The sequence below is a fragment of the Astatotilapia calliptera genome, chromosome 7, assembly GCF_964374335.1.
Source record: "Astatotilapia calliptera chromosome 7, fAstCal68.1, whole genome shotgun sequence".
Lineage (NCBI taxonomy): Eukaryota > Metazoa > Chordata > Actinopteri > Cichliformes > Cichlidae > Astatotilapia > Astatotilapia calliptera.
In genome coordinates this window covers 41,511,406-41,533,468 of record NC_137428.1, presented here as the reverse complement: position 1 = coordinate 41,533,468, position 22,063 = coordinate 41,511,406, and the positions used below count along the sequence as shown (strand labels likewise).

The following is a 22,063-nucleotide window of genomic DNA, read 5'->3' as shown; positions in this document are numbered from 1 at the left end:
TATAAACCCCCCCCCCCCCCCCCTCCCAAAATGGTTTGTTCCAGCTCTGGCTCTGGCTCTAGCGCCGTTGCTGCCAGAGCGATGGTGGCTGAGACGCAGCGGAGCAGAGGTGTGAGTGCCTGGCTTAAAACAGGACATATTAGCTGCATTTAACCTTCTGTTACTCTTTATATAGTTGGTAGGAGTCAGACCATGTTTCTTTTTACTGAAAAACATTACACCAGGTAACCAGGGTGTAAAAAAACTTGTTTTCCAGCGATGTTTGCTACCCGACAATTTGTCCTACACTGCAGTAAAATCAGTGACATTTGAAAACCTAAAACTTAAAATTGTCCGTAGCCTGCTGTTGTTACCACTGTCCTGTTTTAAATCGATACTAACTAGCTAACTGACCGAATTTCCATTAACCTTAGAACTCCTGTTGTGTGTGTGTGTGTGTGTGTGTGTGTGTGCGTGCGTGCGTGCGTGCGTGTGTGTTTTGGGACCACCCTGGGGCGCACACATGTCAGTGCGCCCCAGGGTGGCTGTGACTACAATGTAGCTTGCCAGCACCAGTGTGTGAATGTGTGGATGACTGGATGCGTAAAGCGCTTTGGGGTCCTTAGGGACTAGTAAAGCGCTATACAAATACAGGCCATTTACCATTTTTTTTGTACAGAGAGACAGCCAGGTTCATAATGGATATAAGGAAGTTGTTTTTGTTTTTTGTTTTGTTTTTTTTTAAAAGGAGCCACATTCAGGTAAAAGTGTAAAATCAAACGATCCGTCAATCAAGAATAATGTTGGATCAGTGTTTCAATATTTATATCTTTTATTAGATATTCATGTGGTTTGGTTATTTTCCTTTTGGTTGAAAGTAGACTGAGAGAGGACTTTGTGTTAGCGATTTTAATAGTATTTTTTCATATTAATGTAATTTATCATCTAACTGAATACAATCTATTTGTGTATGATTGTCAGTCCAAAGAGGGAGAGAGGAAAGAGGAGAACGTGAGGAGAAAGTACAAGGTCAGGAAGAACCAGGTAAGAAAACAGACAGGGAACAGTGACAGGCAAAACAGAAACTGTTAAACTGACAAAGAGAAAAAACCAGATTTTACTCAAACAATCTGGAAGTTGTGTCCTCCCTATATTAAAGCTGCTGTACAGAATCTGCAAAACAAACTGGGTTGAAACATTTGACCCTCTTTAACAACATTCCAATATAACATTATCATTGATTGGGGAGATTAAAATTAATGATATATTTTTATGTGGTTCAACCACAACTCTACTAAAACCTCAGCCAGTAATAGGTAGGCCAACTTTTGGACTGTCCAGTTGTCTGTATGACTGCTGCAGTATGTGCGCCACATTTGCGCACTATCAGAAAGAGCCAAACGGCCCTGGTGGAGTGAGGAGCTGTAAAGAGAAGTGCTCTGTTTCTAAAAATGTTAAACTTTTTACAGTGTGTACCACCTGAAAGTACCACTATGAAAGCATGAAACCCATAAATCTTACAACACAAAATTTGTATTATTAAATTAGATTTTTATTTGTAATAATTTATTCTGTTTTGGGAGTGTTTTTTTATGTATATGTATTATATTATACATACACATTAAAAGTGAATCTCTGTCCAAACAATGCACTCAGTTTACTTTTTACTCACTATGAGCATCACTCATTATTTTCCCCCAGTAATGAAGGTTAGGATATGTTTTCTTTTTTATTCCAATCCATTCTTCTTTTGCAGCATTTAAATAACCTTGATCAGATTTGATGGTTTTGTTACAGACTTTTCAGAAAAGTTTTTTGCTTTTCTTTCACAAATATGGGGATTAAATTGTGTTAAAATGTACAAAACAGTGATGTCATGTTTTGAGACGAGGACCCAGGGACAGAGAGACTTGATGAATTTAAGAATCTTATGATTTATCTTGCCTGGCTGGGCAGCTCTCTGGGTGAAGAGCTCTAATCCTAGAATCGCCCCTGGTTAAGCGACTGGAAAAGAAAAATTTAATTTAATATATTTATTTATGTTTTTTTGTTCATTATTTGTTTGTATAATTGAAGACTGTTAAATGAAATTAATGAGTGGATTAATCCCAGATTATCCCAGATTAAGAAATTACATCATCAAAGCAGTGAAACATAATAACACATGCATAACAAATAATAAAGGAATTCAAGGATCAATAAAAAATGGAAACAATAAAACTACCTGAATAAATGAGTAAATAAAGAAATATTATAAAATAAATAAATACTTGAATAAATGAATGATAAAACGTTATAAATGTAATACAAATAATTGCAAATATGTAAATAAAGCAAATCAAGATATGAATCTTTTTCTTCTTCTTCCAAGTGCTTCCTTTAGGTGGTGCCACAGTGGATCATCTGCCTCCATCAATCCTTTCTGTTTGATTTATTTTGCCTGAAACAAATATTTAAATAAAATCAGAATAACAAATAGATGGTTAAATTGATACATTTAAATATCTAAGGATTCCCAGAGTGTGGACCAAAGGTGCTGCAGGTGGGCTGCAGTAATAACTGAAGGTCATTGTAGTATTAATCATTTATCGCCAGCAGCGTGTGATTTTTATGTCATTTTAAATAAAAAATGTGTAATCACTGTGACAGAATTAAGATCTTTGATTGGGTCATAAATGTGTGGGACAGCAGCATTCTTGACTTTAGGAATGAGTGATCTAATTAAATAGTGAGGAATAGACAAATAGATAGAGGCCATGATGGAGGGGTCAATCAAATTAGATGTGTGGATGTTGGAGGATGAGATTCCCACAGAGGATCAGTTTGGAAATCAAGGCGGGAATTAAAAGAAAGACATACAGAGAGAAAGAAGGAAGAAGAAGACATAGACTGAATATCTACAGAAATTAAACAATAAATAATTTTTTACTTAAATATTTTGGAGGGATATGCAAATGTCTATTTTTTAAATTATTTGTAAGGACTACATTTTGTATTTATAAATGATCAACTTCTTGTTTTTTCTACTGAATTAATGTTTTTTTCTGTTGTGTGTGGGAGCAGCCGACCTCATCGAGAATTTCCTTTGGGATGAAGTCTGATGAATTAAAATGAAATAAAGACGGGTGTTCGTGCACATATGTGAGCGTGTTCAAGGATTCCTGGAATGCTTTGATTTGTTTACGTGTTATTTTTTATGGACACCTTGTTCCCGTGTGCGGCAGGAAAAGCAGGTTTCCTCTGAGGCATGAGATGCTGATAGGTCAGGCGTGTGACCTGTGATCAAAGTTTACGAGCAGCTGACAGATGAGTGTGACTACAGCAGACAGCACAGCGCAAACAGCTACGTTCCTCACTCACTTCAATCTCTGCAGCAGTCAACCTTGTCCAGACTCCACCACATTACATCTGCATGAGTCAGTCTGTTCTTTATTTATAGAGTGTGTCTCATTACATGCAAACTCAACAAGCTTAAAAAATTAAATCATTGTTTTAATATAGTGCAAAATGACAACAACAGTCACATCAAGGTGCTTTACACTGTAAGCTAGAGACCCTACAACAATACAGAGAAAACCTATCAATCACACAACCCCCTGTGAGCAAGACTTTGGTGACAGTGGGAAGGAAAAAAATCCCTTTAAAGTGGAATAAACCTCTGGGAGAACCAGACTCAGAGAGGACTCTGCTGTAACTGGGGGTGAGGGGAGGAAGACAGGACAAAGACGCAGAACATAAAACCAAAAACCCCTTGTTATCTCGTAGGGACACTTTAACTTCCCCTCAGTTCATCTGCTGCCTGAAACATGAAGCTCAGATAGTCAGCAGTCAGTCAGTCCCGTCAGACACCCATAGACACTTCTTGACCGTGTTTGTGCTGCTGGAGCATTTTTAATGACTTCATCTGACCAATAATATGTCCGCTAGGGCTATGACCAAAATCTCATATCCTGATATAAAACATTTATCATCCCGACAATGATATATATGACAAAAATGTTAAATTTTCTTTAAATTCTGTGAATCCCGGGCAATTCAACTTGTGTGAAGTGTTTTCAGGTGGGCATCATGCACCCGGAGTTGAGTGTATCGACCGATGCGTGAAACAATGCATTTTTAGACATAGGTTGTAACGGCTCCAATTTTCTTTGTGATTATTTATTGCACGGGGAAAAGCCTGTTGTAACGTTTGAGTCTAAGGTTTATTTTCAGCACCAGACGGCTGTGTTTTGCTTCTCATCCATAAACTCTCCATACTCTTTCACATGATTCTTGCGTAGTGTCAGGGTTCTCGGTCGGTTCGACCCAGCATTTTGAGTTTATCATGTTTTGGTTTATTTTTGAATGATCGTTTTGTTACTCTTGTGCTTTGTTGATTATTATTAGAATTCTATCTTTCTGTTTATTTGTTTTCAAGGATTTGTTGTCTCATGTATAGTTTGAGTTCCATGTGTTATTTTCTGTCTGCCTCTCAGTGTTGAGTCTGTGTCTTTGTGTAGTGATTTCGTGTTTCCTGTTTTATTGTGAAGGTCTGCGTCTCATGTGAGTGTATTCAGTTTTACCTCCCTTGTCTCGTCTCGTTAATTACTTCCAGCTGTGTCCCCCACCTGTGTGTAATCGCCCTGTGTTTCTCTGAGTGTATTTAAGTTGTGTATTCTGTTGTAATAGTTGCTGGTCCGTCTGGCCATCCACCGTGTTTCATCTGTGTGTTCTCCCTGCTGTCCATCGTCATTTACCTCTACCAATCCTCCTTCATGTTTGTGTTCATGTTCAGTAGATTAGTTCTTTCCAGTATAGTTTAGCTTAATCTCTGTTTGCCATTTTTTCCCCTGTGCTTTGTGTTTCAATAAACTGCCTTCACATCTTCACGAGTGCCTGCAATTGGATCCTCCTTTATTTTTCCCCACACAGCTCATCTCACTCGCCGTGACACATAGGTGGTAGAAGAGGTTTGCCGTGTTTGAGTCTGAGGTGGGGACCAGTTTCATGCATAATTTGCATAGTACAGTTTTCTGGTCCGTGTCAGACTTTTCATAACCAAACCATGTCAATGCTACAGAGGGAGCCCCTCGTTTAGAAATAAGGTCCTCGATTTGTTTTGAATGGTCCTTCTGCTTGTCATCATTTCAGTTTATTATTTTTTATAAATCTCAACAGGATCTTCAGCTTCATTGTGAAAGGTTTATGTGGAAAACAAACAAATGGAAGGCGGAGCCACACAGTGGGTTTACCATCATTGTTGCTAACGACAACGCGTAAAAACAGTTGCGTAGTGTGGTTATTTTAAATATAAGAGAAAGAGAGAACTTAATATAGCCACTACAGGGACCTGATTTTAAACCATCTGTCTGGAGTTTTCAGGATCACTGAAAGATTCAGACGACCAAACAAACCCCACAGCCAGTGAAGTAGAATAAGGCAGAATAAAGTGGAAACACTCACTTTTATTTAGGTTTTTACTCACAGGGGTGGCAAAAGTCTTGCTTGGAGTGAAACAAACTTTATTTGTAAAGATGACAAACACAAACTTCACATTTTTAGTAAAGTGTTTTTATTAAAATCAAAAATCATAAAAGGCTTTAAAAACTCCTCAATTGTTTTCTGTTACTGCAGGAAAATGTTTGTGTGCCGTGAAATGATGACATGTCATCCGTGAGTGGAACACACCTGGATATCTGGCACAGCGAGAAAAAACATGAAGTTGTGTAAGACTTGAGCACATAAGGCTGATAAGGCAGCAGAGGAAGTTCCAGGTAAGGTAAAGAGGTGTGGTCACACCTTTACAGCTCAGGGGCTCTTAAAGTACTTTCAGTGCAGAGCCAGGAGCTTAAATCTGACAGACACTCACAGAGACAGAGCTCAGCGGACCTCAGCTACATCACCATGTCCCAGCAGAGACGACCAGTGGGTGGGAAGGCTGAGGTGAACCGGGCAGTGGTGGTGTCCGTGGCCGAGTTTTACCCCGGGGTGAAGATGGGGAACAGGGCCGGAGCCAAGAGGGATGCCAAGAGGCTCCACAGTACCCTCAGCAGGCGGGGCTTTAAGGTGGAGTTGCACAGCGACCTGAGCGGCGCCGAAATCTACGAGCTGTTTGAGAAAGGTAACCAATCGCATCACCCCGAAAAGCCCACTTCCAACAATAAAAACAGGACGCAAAACATTCTAACTTTATTTAAACACAGCACAGAGACAAAATATTTAAATTGAGAGAGCTTTCAGCCAAGAACTCATTCATTTAAAAAAACAGCTGATGTCACAGAAACTCAGAGGGGGCGGGGCATCAGTGCCCACAGCAGGGCCTGCGTCTGTGAGCCCAGATAAGGAAACATTTGCAGCTCCATCTCCCTGACAGACACGCAGCTTTAACATTACAGTCTCTGTGACACACACACAGACACACCTCTGTTCTATTTACAGGTAAAGGTGAGGCTTACACTGCCCTGACACTCATTGGTGACATGCCAGCGCTGACTGATACATTTGTAATTATATAACATGTGAGGATGTGATTATATGAGTGTGTTTTACAGTGATGGTGATTAAACACTGTTACAACTGATTTCCACTCATAGATCAAACATAGGTCATAAAGTTTCATTAGTTTGAATCTTCTGCGTGTGAACGTAAACACAGGCTGGCATACCTGCTGCCATGTATCCAGTGGTATGGCTGCTGTGAGAATGCTGACTGAGGGTCACTGACAGCACTACTGTCTGTTTGTGTCTGTTCTGCAGAGAGCAGGCGGCCCGTGAAGGACTGCTTCCTGGCTGTCTTGTCGTCTCACGGGGAGGAGGACTGCGTATTCGGAGCCGACGGCAAACCCGTCCGGCTGTCTCGGATCTTCGCATATTTTGACAACGAGTGCATGGAGAATAAGGCCAAAGTGTTCCTCATACAGGTAGGTGGCAGAAGGGCGAGGACAACATGAGTTTAGGTCGTGTCGAGGGAATCAAATGATCTGTTTTCTTCTGTGATGCTGAGGTCATCCTCTTGATGCTGTCTCTGCAGGCGTGTCGCGGAGACGCTCTGGATGATGGAGTGGAGGTGGACTCGGCCGGTGACGCCACCGACTGCAGCTTCTCCCTCCACCTCTCAGTTCCTGTAGATACAGCTGTGATGTATGCCACGCCCCCAGGTAAACACCAAGCCTTCAACAGACCACCACCACTACCCTCTAAACCTCCTCAGCGGCCACTCAGACCTCCTAAACTACCCTTCAAACCTCCTGACAGGCAGCATAACCATTTTATCCATCCCTAGAACCTCCACAGTTACCGTGAAACATAGAACTTAAACCATCTTTATGACAACTGCAACACTTGCAATATGATCACATCTCTTCAGGGACTTTTAAGACCTACCAAAGGACTTCTAAACCTCCTTAGTAACCAGAGAAATCTTCTATACTACCCATTAACCTCCTCTATGACTACTGAAATCATTTTAACTGTTCATGGAATCTCCTCACCTGCCACAAAAGTGCCCAACTACCTGTAGACTCTCCCCAATTACTGCAGACCTCTAACTTCCTCTGAGGCCCGCATACCTTTCCAGCTGATCCTGGAGAACCTCCTTCATGACGCACAAACACATTAAAAAAAAAACCTCAGAGTTTTTTTGGTTGGCAGAAACCTTTATATGATGGTTGATACAACAACACAAGTCCGACTCCGGATACTAATAAATCGTGATTTTCTTTCTCAGTTATGTCCTCAGGAGCTCTCAGAATTCTTCAGAGGTTGTACGTGTTTAACCATGTCAGATTTCTCTGTTTACCTCCTCCTCTCTCCATCAGGTTACGGAGCCTTCATGAGCCCGCTTGGATCCGTCTTCCTTCAGACGTTCTGCACTTTGTTGGAGGACGAGGCCCATCAGAACCTGGAGCTGACTCGCCTGATGACCCGCCTCTCCCACAGGGTGGCCTACACCTTCCAGGCCAAAGGTCGTGAGCTGGGCGGGAAGAAAGAGATGCCGTGCTTCCTGACACGACTGACCAGAGAGGTGTTCCTGTCCTCAGAGTCAGAGAGAGCCGGAAAAGCAGAGGGAATCTCAGCCACATTACTGGTTGGTACTGAGAGCACCAGAACACGGACACCTTCCATCAGTTAGACCAAATCACGGCAGAGCACATGGAGGAATGGAAATGATCTTGTTTTTGTGTGGTGTCGTTCTAAAACTGTGTGAAGAAAATGTTTAGCATGTCCTGTACATATGTATATATGCACTTTATTATTTATCTGCAAATACACAATGTTTGATACAGTCACGGGTCTGCTTGGTCTATTTCCTGAACATCTGTCAGTAACAGGCGTAAATCATCATGCCTGACCAGGTAAACGTGTTTATAGGACGATGCAGACATCGTAAACACACTGGAGCCTGAGCTGGAAACCCTGCACGTTCTTTTTTACAGAGCGGTTGGTGAGATGCAGGGGTAACTTCTGCGAGGCTCATTAATGCTGAATATATCTGCAGGTCAGGGAAGCTCTTTCTGACATCTGAAAACATCTGGACTCTGTGAAGCAGAAACAGGTCAGGAGAGCTGAAAAGCATGAGAGTTTGATCTGCCGTCTGTAGCTCTGCACTGACCTGCGGATGATTTTGTGGAGAGGTCTGTGAACTTGCTCTGTCTTTCCAAGCTTGTGACGTTAGAGAACGAGGATGATGATGTTTGTTTCACGCCTTCAGATTTTAATCATGTGGTCAGAATAAACTCAGTTTGTGACAGGAGCTTCTTTTTTTTACCTTTGTGAATGTAACACTGGAACTATTTTGCTTCTAGAGCACCACTGAATATCCATGTAACGTGTCTAAGCTGTGAATGAAGAGGGTGTAGTGATGTGATGGAGCAGTTGTGGGGAAGTGAAACAGCTGAGTTCTGGGAAATGTCGTGCTGTGTGTCAGACATGAATCATAAATGTGTTGCAGGTACTAAACTGAAAGTAGATGAAGGAAGGCCTCAGGACAAAACCGCTCCCACACCTCTGTGAGCGTAAACTTCCCGACCTGCTGACTGCTCATTCCACGTCACATGATCTGCTTTATTACATATTCAGTGATAACAGGTGTGGACTCTGTAAGTTCTGGTTCACGTCCAGACAGGAAGTACTCAAACCCAGACAGACTGACTTTATGTGATCCCACACGTGTCTCTGTATGAACACACACCTGCTGACTCAAGGAGATGACTCAGAAACATCTCCACCTAAGATTCTCACAACTCCTGTAAGAGGACAAAATATGTGAAATGTAAATCCAGCCTGACCCTGCAGGTTGATTGGTCACCTGTTAACAGATGTAAAGTTCAAACCCTCACCTGGTTTCTGGTTTAAATGCTTAAACATGTGACTCATCCACAGCTGTACCTTCACACTGCTGATGAAGAGGTTAAAACTTTTAAATTACTGTTTATACCGACCTGTTAGACTCACATATGCAGTAAATCTTACATTTTATTGTTAAACATGTGACGGTGTTCTTCAGACTGACACTTTAGTTTAGGAATAATCTTTTTCTTCAACCAACAATTCAAGATTTATTTGTAATGTCTCAATACAGGAGTAGAAATTTTTAAGCACTATAAAAGATTTCTGCACCTACTCCAAATTACTGTTTTTTATTATTAAAAACTACCTGCTGTTAATTTCTGATACTCAGTTATTTGTTCATATTCAGATGTATTTATCAAAGGAAAAATAAATGCAGATATAAAAATGTGTGACTACGTGGATAATGAGTGAATAAGTGAAGAAATAACCTTCATAAATGAGAAAATAAGCTCCAGTTTATTGCAGTCGCATTAAAGTGGATCAATGAACAGCTGAAGTTTGTGAAACTTCTCAAAAAATGGTGACACAACATCTTCAAGAACTTTAGGAAAACCTTTCCCAGGATCAGAGATCTTCTCTCTCTGACTCTGAGGACAGGAACACCTCTCTGGTCAGTCGTGTCAGGAAGCACGGCATCTCTTTCTTCCCGCCCAGCTCACGACCTTTGGCCTGGAAGGTGTAGGCCACCCTGTGGGAGAGGCGGGTCATCAGGCGAGTCAGCTCCAGGTTCTGATGGGCCTCGTCCTCCAACAAAGTGCAGAACGTCTGAAGGAAGACGGATCCAAGCGGGCTCATGAAGGCTCCGTAACCTGATGGAGAGAGGAGGAGGTAAACAGAGATACTGGTCTGTGGACCGTGGTGAAAAATCTGCAGATTATTGATTCAGACAAATGTCACCACCAGGTGTCAAAAATGAAGAGGTTCTGTGGTCTCTTCAAAGGTGTTAGAGTTTTCAGAGAGGGTTCTGTAGGATTTGGACAACACTACTAAAACACTACTTGAGTTGTCAGGAAAAGGTTCTAGAGGTCCTCACAAAGTTGTAGGACTCACTGAGGAAGTTGCACTGGTATTTTAAGTTTAAGGGATCCTGGAGAAAGGGAGCCTTGAGATTAGACTGGTCAGTGAGAAGGTTCAAGGTTCTCTGGTAGGCTGGTTATGGCCAGAGAGATTTAAACAGCTGTTTGAAAAGTGAACTTAATATTTAGGATGAAGAAGGTCACCTAGATTCAGTTAAGAATGTGCAGTGGTCATTACAGAGGTTCAAGGGCTTTGTAGTCATTGTGGAGCCTCTAAGCGTAGTTCACGAGGTTTCAGTTGTCAATAAAATGTTTGAGGGGTCTTTAGGATGCTGTAGCAGTCACTGGGGAAGTTTTATGATCACAAAAAAGGTTCAACAGATTCTTTAGAAGATAGAGGTCTGCAGTAATTGGGGAGAGTCTACAGGTAGTTGGGCACTTTTGTGGCAGGTGAGGAGATTCCATGAACAGTTAAAATGATTTCAGTAGTCATAGAGGAGGTTAATGGGTAGCAGGGGCGATTCTAGGATTAGAGCTTTGGAGGTGCTGAGCACCCAGAGAGCTGCCCAGCCAGGCAAGATAAATCATAAGATTCTTAAATTCATCAAGTCTCTCTGTCCCTGGGTCCTCGTCTCAAAACATGACATCACTGTTTTGTACATTTTAACACAATTTAATCCCCATATATGTGAAAGAAAAGCAAAAAACTTTTCTGAAAAGTCTGTAACAAAACCATCAAATCTGATCAAGGTTATTTAAATGCTGCAAAAGAAGAATGGATTGGAATAAAAAAGAAAACATATCCTAACCTTCATTACTGGGGGAAAATAATGAGTGATGCTCATAGTGAGTAAAAAGTAAACTGAGTGCATTGTTTGGACAGAGATTCACTTTTAATGTGTATGTATAATATAATACATATACATAAAAAACACTCCCAAAACAGAATAAATTATTACAAATAAAAATCTAATTTAATAATACAAATTTTGTGTTGTAAGATTTATGGGTTTCATGCTTTCATAGTGGTACTTTCAGGTGGTACACACTGTAAAAAGTTTAACATTTTTAGAAACAGAGCACTTCTCTTTACAGCTCCTCACTCCACCAGGGCCGTTTGGCTCTTTCTGATAGTGCGCAAATGTGGCGCACGTACTGCGGCAGTCATACAGACAACTGGACAGTCCAAAAGTTGGCCTACCTATTACTGGCTGAGGTTTTAGTAGAGTTGTGGTTGAACCACATAAAAATATATTATTAATTTTAATCTCCCCAATCAATGATAATGTTATATTGGAATGTTGTTAAAGAGGGTCAAATGTTTCAACCCAGTTTGTTTTGCAGATTCTGTACAGCAGCTTTAATATAGGGAGGACACAACTTCCAGATTGTTTGAGTAAAATCTGGTTTTTTCTCTTTGTCAGTTTAACAGTTTCTGTTTTGCCTGTCACTGTTCCCTGTCTGTTTTCTTACCTGGTTCTTCCTGACCTTGTACTTTCTCCTCACGTTCTCCTCTTTCCTCTCTCCCTCTTTGGACTGACAATCATACACAAATAGATTGTATTCAGTTAGATGATAAATTACATTAATATGAAAAAATACTATTAAAATCGCTAACACAAAGTCCTCTCTCAGTCTACTTTCAACCAAAAGGAAAATAACCAAACCACATGAATATCTAATAAAAGATATAAATATTGAAACACTGATCCAACATTATTCTTGATTGACGGATCGTTTGATTTTACACTTTTACCTGAATGTGGCTCCTTTTTAAAAAAAACAAAACAAAAAACAAAAACAACTTCCTTATATCCATTATGAACCTGGCTGTCTCTCTGTACAAAAAAAATGGTAAATGGCCTGTATTTGTATAGCGCTTTACTAGTCCCTAAGGACCCCAAAGCGCTTTAGGCATCCAGTCATCCACACATTCACACACTGGTGCTGGCAAGCTACATTGTAGTCACAGCCACCCTGGGGCGCACTGACATGTGTGCGCCCCAGGGTGGTCCCAAAACACACACGCACGCACGCACGCACACACACACACACACACACACACAACAGGAGTTCTAAGGTTAATGGGCATTCGGTCAGTTAGCTAGTTAGTATCGATTTAAAACAGGACAGTGGTAACAACAGCAGGCTACGGACAATTTTAAGTTTTAGGTTTTCAAATGTCACTGATTTTACTGCAGTGTAGGACAAATTGTAGGGTAGCAAACATCGCTGGAAAACAAGTTTTTTTACACCCTGGTTACCTGGTGTAATGTTTTTCAGTAAAAAGAAACATGGTCTGACTCCTACCAACTATATAAAGAGTAACAGAAGGTTAAATGCAGCTAATATGTCCTGTTTTAAGCCAGGCACTCACACCTCTGCTCCGCTGCGTCTCAGCCACCATCGCTCTGGCAGCAACGGCGCTAGAGCCAGAACAGGGGAGAGCTGGAACAAACCATTTTGGGAGGGGGGGGGGGGTTTATACATACTTTTGTTGTTAAAATGTTCCATCTCAATTACGTACTGTATGCTTTTTATATTTTTAGCAGTGTGTCACACAAACAGCAAATATTGTCAAAAAAGTAAGAAATCTTTGGGGGTGCTTTGATTTGTGACATCTAAAATCTTTGGGGGGCTAAAATCGCCCCTGATGGGTAGTATAGAAGATTTCTCTGGTTACTAAGGAGGTTTAGAAGTCCTTTGGTAGGTCTTAAAAGTCCCTGAAGAGATGTGATCATATTGCAAGTGTTGCAGTTGTCATAAAGATGGTTTAATTTCTATGTTTCACGGTAACTGTGGAGGTTCTAGGGATGGATAAAATGGTTATGCTGCCTGTCAGGAGGTTTGAAGGGTAGTTTAGGAGGTCTGAGTGGCCGCTGAGGAGGTTTAGAGGGTAGTGGTGGTGGTCTGTTGAAGGCTTGGTGTTTACCTGGGGGCGTGGCATACATGGCATACATCACAACTGAGAGGTGGAGGGAGAAGCTGCAGTCGGTGGCGTCACCGGCCGAGTCCACCTCCACTCCATCATCCAGAGCGTCTCCGCGACACGCCTGCAGAGACAGCATCAAGAGGATGACCTCAGCATCACAGAAGAAAACAGATCATTTGATTCCCTCGACACGACCTAAACTCATGTTGTCCTCGCCCTTCTGCCACCTACCTGTATGAGGAACACTTTGGCCTTATTCTCCATGCACTCGTTGTCAAAATATGCGAAGATCCGAGACAGCCGGACGGGTTTGCCGTCGGCTCCGAACACGCAGTCCTCCTCCCCGTGAGACGACAAGACAGCCAGGAAGCAGTCCTTCACGGGCCGCCTGCTCTCTGCAGAACAGACACAAACAGTTGTGCCGTCAGCAGAGATGGGCAGTAACTCGTTACTGTAATCCGATTACTTTTTCGAGTAACGAGTAAAGTAAGGGATTACTATTGCAAAAAAGATAATTAGATTACTGTTACTTTCCCATAAGTACGCTGCATTACTGCGTTAATAAAACCGTGATTTATTTGCGAGAGTGTCTCATGACAATGACGTAAGTGCGACGTTCGTGGCAACAGCTGTGTGCAGATCAACAATGGATCATATAACGAGTGCAGGAGAGAGTATGAGCGTGCAGCGTTTAAAGCGTGGAAGTACTGACCTTACTTTGAGTTTGATTCCGTAATAAGTGACAAAAACATTAGCGTCTGTTGTGTGTGGGAAGAAAAGTTCTTTTTACAGCGAAAAAACCCCTAAATGTCCGAGCAAGCACCAAATACGCTGCTGCTGGAATCTGAAATTCACAGAGAAACTCCCAGATCCTTCCACTGACATGATGGCTGCGGCACACCTGCACCAGGGCAAACCTCCGCCTGCCCCACTTCTGCTATATAGGTTAAAATAGAGCAACAGGACCGCTGAGACTTTGATTTTATTTATTTTCTTCTGTGTTTTACTTGCATCTATTTGAAAGAGTGAGTGTAAACACAAAAAATATTTTATTTTATGTGCTGGAATGTGCAGACAATAGGTTTAAATGTTAAACAAATTTCTTCCAGTCAGAGAATGTTGCATATAATTTAATGTTTGCTTGATGCATAAAGTTAAAAGATTAAAACTGATAAAACAAGTATTAAAAAGAGACTTTTTCATTTGATTACATTTTGTATGATGGATTATGCAGAAAAAGTAGAAATGGGCTGAAAGATCTATCGCTTTATCACCTATTTAGGGGATAAATCATGTTTTAAAAAGTAACTAAGTAACTAATTACTTTTGAAAATAAGTAATCAGTAAAGTAACTGGATTACTTTTTTCGGGAAGTAACCAGTAATTAGTTACTGATTACTTTTTTCAAGTAACTTGACCAACTTTGGCCGTCAGTGACCCTCAGTCAGCATTCTCACAGCAGCCATAACACTGGATACAGTGGGGCAAAAAGTATTTAGTCAGCCACCGATTGTGCAAGTTCCCCCACCTAAAATGATGACAGAGGTCAGTAATTTGCACCAGAGGTACACTTCAACTGTGAGAGACAGAATGTGGAAAAAAAAATCCATGAATTCACATGGTAGGATTTGTAAAGAATTTATTCGTAAATCAGGGTGGAAAATAAGTATTTGGTCAATAACAAAAATACAACTCAATACTTTGTAACATAACCTTTGTTGGCAATAACAGAGGTCAAACGTTTACTATAGGTCTTTACCAGGTTTGCACACACAGTAGCTGGTATTTTGGCCCATTCCTCCATGCAGATCTTCTCGAGAGCAGTGATGTTTTGGGGCTGTCGCCGAGCAACACGGACTTTCAACTCCCGCCACAGATTTTCTATGGGGTTGAGGTCTGGAGACTGGCTAGGCCACTCCAGGACTTTCAAATGCTTCTTACGGAGCCACTCCTTTGTTGCCCGGGCGGTGTGTTTTGGATCATTGTCATGTTGGAAGACCCAGCCTCGTTTCATCTTCAAAGTTCTCACTGATGGAAGGAGGTTTTGGCTCAAAATCTCACGATACATGGCCCCATTCATCCTGTCCTTAACACGGATCAGTCGTCCTGTCCCCTTGGCAGAAAAACAGCCCCATAGCATGATGTTTCCACCCCCATGCTTCACAGTAGGTATGGTGTTCTTGGGATGCAACTCAGTATTCTTCTTCCTCCAAACACGACGAGTTGAGTTTATACCAAAAAGTTCTACTTTGGTTTCATCTGACCACATGACATTCTCCCAATCCTCTGCTGTATCATCCATGTGCTCTCTGGCAAACTTCAGACGGGCCTGGACATGCACTGGCTTCAGCAGCGGAACACGTCTGGCACTGGGATTTGATTCCCTGCCGTTGTAGTGTGTTACTGATGGTGACCTTTGTTACTTTGGTCCCAGCTCTCTGCAGGTCATTCACCAGGTCCCCCCGTGTGGTTCTGGGATCTTTGCTCACCGTTCTCATGATCATTTTGACCCCACGGGATGAGATCTTGCGTGGAGCCCCAGATCGAGGGAGATTATCAGTGGTCTTGTATGTCTTCCATTTTCTGATGATTGCTCCCACAGTTGATTTTTTCACACCAAGCTGCTTGCCTATTGTAGATTCACTCTTCCCAGTCTGGTGCAGGTCTACAATACTTTTCCTGGTGTCCTTCGAAAGCTCTTTGGTCTTGGCCATGGCGGAGTTTGGAGTCTGACTGTTTGAGGCTGTGGACAGGTGTCTTTTATACAGATGATGAGTTCAAACAGGTGCCATTCATACAGGTAACGAGTGGGGGACAGAAAAGCTTCTTACAGAAGAAGTTACAGGTCTGTGACAGCCAGAGATTTTCCTTGTTTGAGGTGACCAAATACTTATTTTCCACCCTAATTTACGAATAAATTCTTTACAAATCCTACCATGTGGATTCATGGATTTTTTTTCACATTCTGTCTCTCACAGTTGAAGTGTACCTCTGGTGCAAATTACTGACCTCTGTCATCATTTTAAGTGGGGGAACTTGCACAATCGGTGGCTGACTAAATACTTTTTTGCCCCACTGTACATGGCAGCAGGTATGCACGTGCTCAATGCACATGCGCCTCGTCTGCAGAGTGGTTACTCATGAGAAACAGGAACACTGAAGCAAAAGCCAGCCTGTCTTTATTTTTTATTACCATCTAATAAGTTGTTAGTAATTAAATAGGTGTTACACTGCAGTTCCTCTGACATCCAGCAGAGGCAGCAGGGAGTCTGTCCCCATGTTCTTCCATGTTAAAACTAGTAAACATCTTTACAGTCTGATACACAAACTGTTTGGTCTCTCTGCATAATTTCTTAACCCATACCTGTTTAAACTGGATTAAGGCTTAAAGTGTGCATTATTAGGGCCGTGGCCTCTTTGACAAACAGGTGGATGGTGACACAGGTGGCTGTTGCTGCTAGCTATCTGCTAGCTTCACCTCAGCTAACTGAAGTGCAAAAGCAGCCCAGCATAGCCAGGCTTTCTCTGTTTTAGCTGGATTAAATCCAGTCTGAGTTGACCGGCATCACGATGGTGGTTACTGGTTAAGGCATGCATGATGTGACTCTGCGCAAAGCAAACATTATCAGTGGTGAAAGAGCTCTGAAGATTATAAAAATACAGCACCAAATACAGAGCTGGTGCTACTATAAGATCAGTGATTAGATACTTTATTGATCCCACATGGGAAATTGTTAAATGAGCCAACACACCTGGGCTACGTGACCAGTAGTCAGTCATGTGATCGTTCAGATAAGATAAACTTACGATGAACTTTTGTTTTGATGTTGGAGCGAATAAATGACGCACCTCGCCTGTCCTGTGAGAAGCAGGTTCTAGCCTGGAGCTGCTGAATGGCACAGTGAGCTGCTCACAGACACTCTACAGTCAGCTGATCATTCACCTCATCACGCTATGATTCAATTTGCCCTCCGGCCTGCAGCTGTTTGGGTCTTTAATATGTAATAATAGAAATAATATACAACATGGAAGCATCCATCAGTATATTCTTCTTCTTTCTTTAATGTATTAGAGCTAATCGGCACTCGTCTCATGGTGCTCAGAGCTGAAAGTCAATAAATCCATAAATCCATAGAGCAATACATAAATGTCCAGAGCTCGCTGTTCCAGAGTCAGATGCAGGTTTGCACACCTAAGCTGCGCTGTCACAGAGAAAAGAGGCTTTTTCCTTTAGACCGCTGCTGCCGTGAACTTTAACCTTTGACCTGATGGCATGCAGGGACAATAAGCATCTGACTGAGATGACTTTGCTGGGAAGTTTGTACGTGTGCAAGCTGCAGACCTGCTCAGAGCTCTGCATTTACACAGGCGGTCTCACCTGCTGATCAGCAGCACCTGGTTACCTGTGAGATGAGTGAGGCTGGACATGTTCACGCCCACCTGCACATGAGCCCATGCCCGCTGCAGGTGATTTATCCTTCAAACCACACATGATGCTTCCATGGAAATGTTACCTTGCACAAACAGCTCGTAGATTTCGTCACCGCTCAGGTCGCTGTGCAGCTCCACCTCGAAGCCTCGCCTGCTGAGGGTGCCGTGAAGCCTCTTGGCGTCTTTCTGGGCTCCGGCCCTGTCCCCCAGACTCACGCCGGGGTCAAACTGGGCCACGGACACTACCACAGCCCGGTTACTCCCTGCTCTGGCATCCATCACGCATCTGTTAGCTCTCCACCTGCAGCAGATGTGAAGGTTCAACCCCGCCTTCTGGCACACCTGACAGTGTGGTGGACTGCCCTGGACAGGTGTTGCACAACTATGTTTTTTCCTTTCCTGCAGGTAACACTGGTCACGATGCCCTCAGCTGTTTGAGTTTCACAATGAGTCAACACTCACCTGCAGACCATAAATCCAGCAGTTTGACAGCAGTGACGTGGCCCAGCACACTGCTAGGAATCAGCAACAACTGCAGGTCAAAGGTCAAGATGTGTCCTTCGGCCTGTGAGCAGCTCAGCTCACACATGAAAGGCGTGAGCTGAGTGCCTTTGATGTGTGAGATGAGAATAGCAGATTAGATGTGTTTCACTGTAATCTGAGATTAGCAGAAATGAAAATCTCAGTACAATTTATCATCTCTCCCCAGAGATTTATGATATTATAAACTTTAAATTAAACTTTAATATAAACTTTAATCCAAATTTTAAGGGTTTTTTTTTAATCACTGACTGATAAACAATGGTTTAATTTTTAACAGTTTTATCATCTAAGACAAAAAATTAAAAAACAGCAATTTTTCTGTATTCTTACACTGAACTGACAGTTTATTCTTTTTGGAAATGTGCATAAACTGCCATAAATCACTGGGACACAGTCAGGTTTTTTAAGTGATTTTTACTTTTATTTACTTAAAAAAAAAATTTTATGAAATCTTTAATCTTAGAAAGTATCTGGGGTTATTTCTTGATACAATACTCAACAAAAGACTCAAAAACAACACAAACTTCCACAAATCTACTACAAACTGGAACTGGGAACAACATGCTTTTTTGCACTTTTTGCATCTTGCACGTGTCTTCGTCCTGTTTTGTCTACAATATCCTGAACATAACTTTGTATTGTCTCTGTCCAGTCTTTGTGTATTGTTCATAGATATAGTTCGTAATAGTACCTTTTTAGCTCCTAATTTTACCTCAAAATAAAATTATTTTTATTTGTAATTTCTGGTTTTATATCTCTTCGAGGTATACTTCTTATATAATTATAATGAACGAGGGGGCTTGGGGTGAAACGGCATTTTGGTATGCTGTATATTGTGTATATTGTTGTACTGACAATAAAGACCTTAAATCTTGAATCTACATGCCATATCAGTGGGAGAAATGTTTCATCATTATCCAGGTGACTTCTTCAGTCTCAGCTAACTGCAGATTTCCAACCTTATAAACAGGACATCTGCATAATGACTGAAACTAGCACACTAACAATATGAGGTCAATTTATGATCATTCATATGCAAATTGTCATGACCATTGTTACAAAATCAATTCTTTTTTATTCCTCGAGGCATCCAGAGACAGCACCGGACTCAGTAGTCATTTTCACAAAACCTTTATTCATCTTCATTCATCTTCATTTAAGCATCTTCTAGAAGGGGAGACGTGCAAGGCTGGTGTCCCTCTGCAGATCTTCCACTCCTTTGTTTGTTACAGTCAGCTTTATAGAAGCGACCCCATGGTGTGTTGCAAACTCTGTGTTTGTGTGCGTATGCATGAGCACGTGAGTGCCTGTGTGTGCACGTATCCGTATGTCTATGTAAGTGCACGTAAGTGAATGTGTGCGCGTACCTGTGTGTATGTGTGAGTGTAACAGTTTAAGCACTGTGTGTGTGTGTCTCTGTGTACATGACATCCTGCCGGTCATAAAAGTAATCTCACCCAAGCTACACCAAATTCCTCTACACAACATAGAAAACAGAGTTAACATATTTCAAACACTGAGACCCCCACTCTGCATCCACTGGGCCAGTGGCCTCTTGTTGTCTTACATTTACAGATCATGTGGAGAGTTTCCTGCAAACCTACTTCTAAGTTATAACAATTATGAGTTTTTATTAAAGGTACAAGCATCAGCATCAGCAACCCCCAACTGTAGCTTCCTGTCTCCTTTTATGACAGCAGACCTCCAGTGTTAATAAATTTATTTCCCTCTAAACAATTACACACACTCTCAGGCCTAAAGCTAAGCCAAACTGAAACACGGACAAATCCTTCCCTATTCCTCTGATCTAAGCAAATTTAAAACATTATATTGTAATAATGATTTTTTTTGTACTCACACCATTGATCATTGGTCATGAGTACATTCACAGAGAGTTGGCTGCAATCACAGCATTGTAAGAAAAATGAACCCTTAGGCCCCCTTCTCGGTTCAGAGATGGTCTTTTCCTTGAAAGAAAAAGTGAAAGTCAGTTTCAGTCTAGCAGAATCAGGTTTACTGCTATCAGGACGTCTTTGATCTCTCACCAGGACGTCTGCACATCTTTGTTCTCCATGATCTACGGCACCCTCCAGAGGTCAGGTGATGGAAGAGCTTCATTAACTTACATTAAGGCCTCAAGACCTTACCCCCTCAGCTCTCCATGATTGTGCTTCGGGTGGAGGCCTCTTGCTGTTTAAATCAACCTCTTCCTCCCCGTTGTTGTCAAGTGTAGCTAATATGGGGTTTCCTGTCCATGATCACAGGGTTTTTACCTGACAGCATGAAACAGCATGAAGCGGCTGATGTACCTTCAGCTGTGTGAATTGTGTTCAGTGTTCAGGCCCAGATTAGAGTCAAGGTCTTTCCTTCGAGCTCCTCTGCCGGGTCTTTGTCGGAACAGGGTGACACAGGAAACTCTTACCTGCTCAGAGAGCACTGGGCACCTTCCAGAGCACAACTGCACCTAAAACGGCAGAAACTCAAACCTCTGAAATATTTGGTGAGTGGTGTTCATGTAATGGTCCAGCAGCGGCTCTGAGTTTGGAGGAAATGTAATGAACAAGTTTATCATGGTTGGTTTCAGTCCAGCAGGTTCAGGTATTCATGACTGGACTCCTGGTTGAGCTTTTGAATCTGGAAGTGCTGTGCAACACTGCAAACATTGGTATTGATCCAATACCAAGCAAACTAAGAGCAGTATTTCTGGTTCTAATACTTTTAACCAGCTGATGTAGGGGAGAGCAGTGTGTCATTATTTATGAGCTTTTTTTCTTTTACATTTGCCAAATTCTGAACACATTTTAATTAACACTAAACAACGACAGCATTGTGATTTTTACTACTTATGATGATTAGTTAACAGTTTTCTTACATATTGATGCTGTGTGTTTTGTAGAGCTGGGGTGTAAATGTGCCCATTTTTAAAGGCCAGCGTCTGTTGTTTAAATGTGCTAAAGACTGTAAACGACTGACGTTTATTCTTTCATAAAAAGATTAAAACATTAATTTAACACAGCTCAGTGGAATACAGTGTGGTTGGGTTAATTGGTGATTCTAAATGCATGTAGGTGTGAATGTAAGTGATTGGTTCACGCCCCACCCCCATGACCATGACCTGCAGAAGACAATGTAGGTATGGGTGGGCGGTGGGATACATACTGGACTTTGAGAAACAAAGCATGGATCCGATACTGGCACCAGTGTTGGTATCGATATGCTGCCCACCTCTAACCAAACACGGATTTTCAGGAATCTTACCTTCAGGAAGGGTCCATGTTTTTCCTTACAACCTCACGGAGAGGAGCCACACTTCTAAAGAACATTCAGGACCTTTTTTACCTTCCTGTGAACGCAGTTACAGATATGTTAATGTTTTAATGACTTTAATCTCAGAACACAGCAGAGCTCTTTAAATTTGAGTTTCTGTACAGATTATAATTTTACAAGGAAAACTTGGATCATCTCTACACATTATCCAAGGTTTTAACTTTTGATGACTTTAATCTACCTTTTTTGTCACCTGCCACACTTTAACAGCCACTGTTAAAATGTGGCACAGATTATTGGGGCCCCCTCACCGTTACTTCCTGAGAGAGTCGCCCTTTTTTGTGATAAATTTCTGTATTTAAATGTTGGATTTTCCAAGTATATTTTCTTTTGCTGAGTGTTTCTCAAAACCTTTTTCCTAAATCTTTCCAAGACATTAACGTCAGTGGAATCAAGGCTATGACCACATGTACACGAGTTTATTATTTTTCCCAAATTAGTTTTGGAAAATGTTTTTGTCCTCATAAAACCAAAACAAAAAAATAACCTCAAGGTCTGTGGAGCTG

The 22,063-nt window shown here is 41.7% G+C and overlaps 2 protein-coding genes and 1 long non-coding RNA gene across 3 annotated transcripts; 2 read left to right on the top strand and 1 right to left on the bottom strand.

Moving 5' to 3' along the window:
• The first annotated feature begins 76 nt into the window (after window positions 1-76).
• LOC145429722 (uncharacterized) lies at window positions 77-5,732 on the top strand. Its single transcript, XR_013910006.1, has 3 exons — window positions 77-109; window positions 961-1,023; window positions 5,593-5,732. It is a non-coding gene; the product is annotated as an uncharacterized LOC145429722 (long non-coding RNA).
• A 58-nt stretch (window positions 5,733-5,790) lies between these two features.
• Window positions 5,791-8,245, top strand: LOC113027423 (caspase-3-like). The gene is made up of 4 exons (XM_026177038.2): window positions 5,791-6,079; window positions 6,714-6,877; window positions 6,988-7,114; window positions 7,775-8,245. The coding sequence occupies exons 1-4, from the start codon at window positions 5,863-5,865 to the stop codon at window positions 8,086-8,088; spliced, it is 822 nt and encodes a 273-aa protein (XP_026032823.1). The 5' UTR covers window positions 5,791-5,862; the 3' UTR covers window positions 8,089-8,245.
• Window positions 8,246-9,741: 1,496 nt separating this feature from the next.
• On the bottom strand, window positions 9,742-18,214 carry LOC113027424 (caspase-3-like). Its single transcript, XM_026177040.2, has 4 exons — window positions 17,771-18,214; window positions 13,488-13,651; window positions 13,257-13,377; window positions 9,742-10,117 (listed from the first exon to the last, which is right to left on the bottom strand). The coding sequence occupies exons 1-4, from the start codon at window positions 17,964-17,966 to the stop codon at window positions 9,873-9,875; spliced, it is 726 nt and encodes a 241-aa protein (XP_026032825.2). The 5' UTR covers window positions 17,967-18,214; the 3' UTR covers window positions 9,742-9,872.
• Window positions 18,215-22,063: the final 3,849 nt, after the last annotated feature.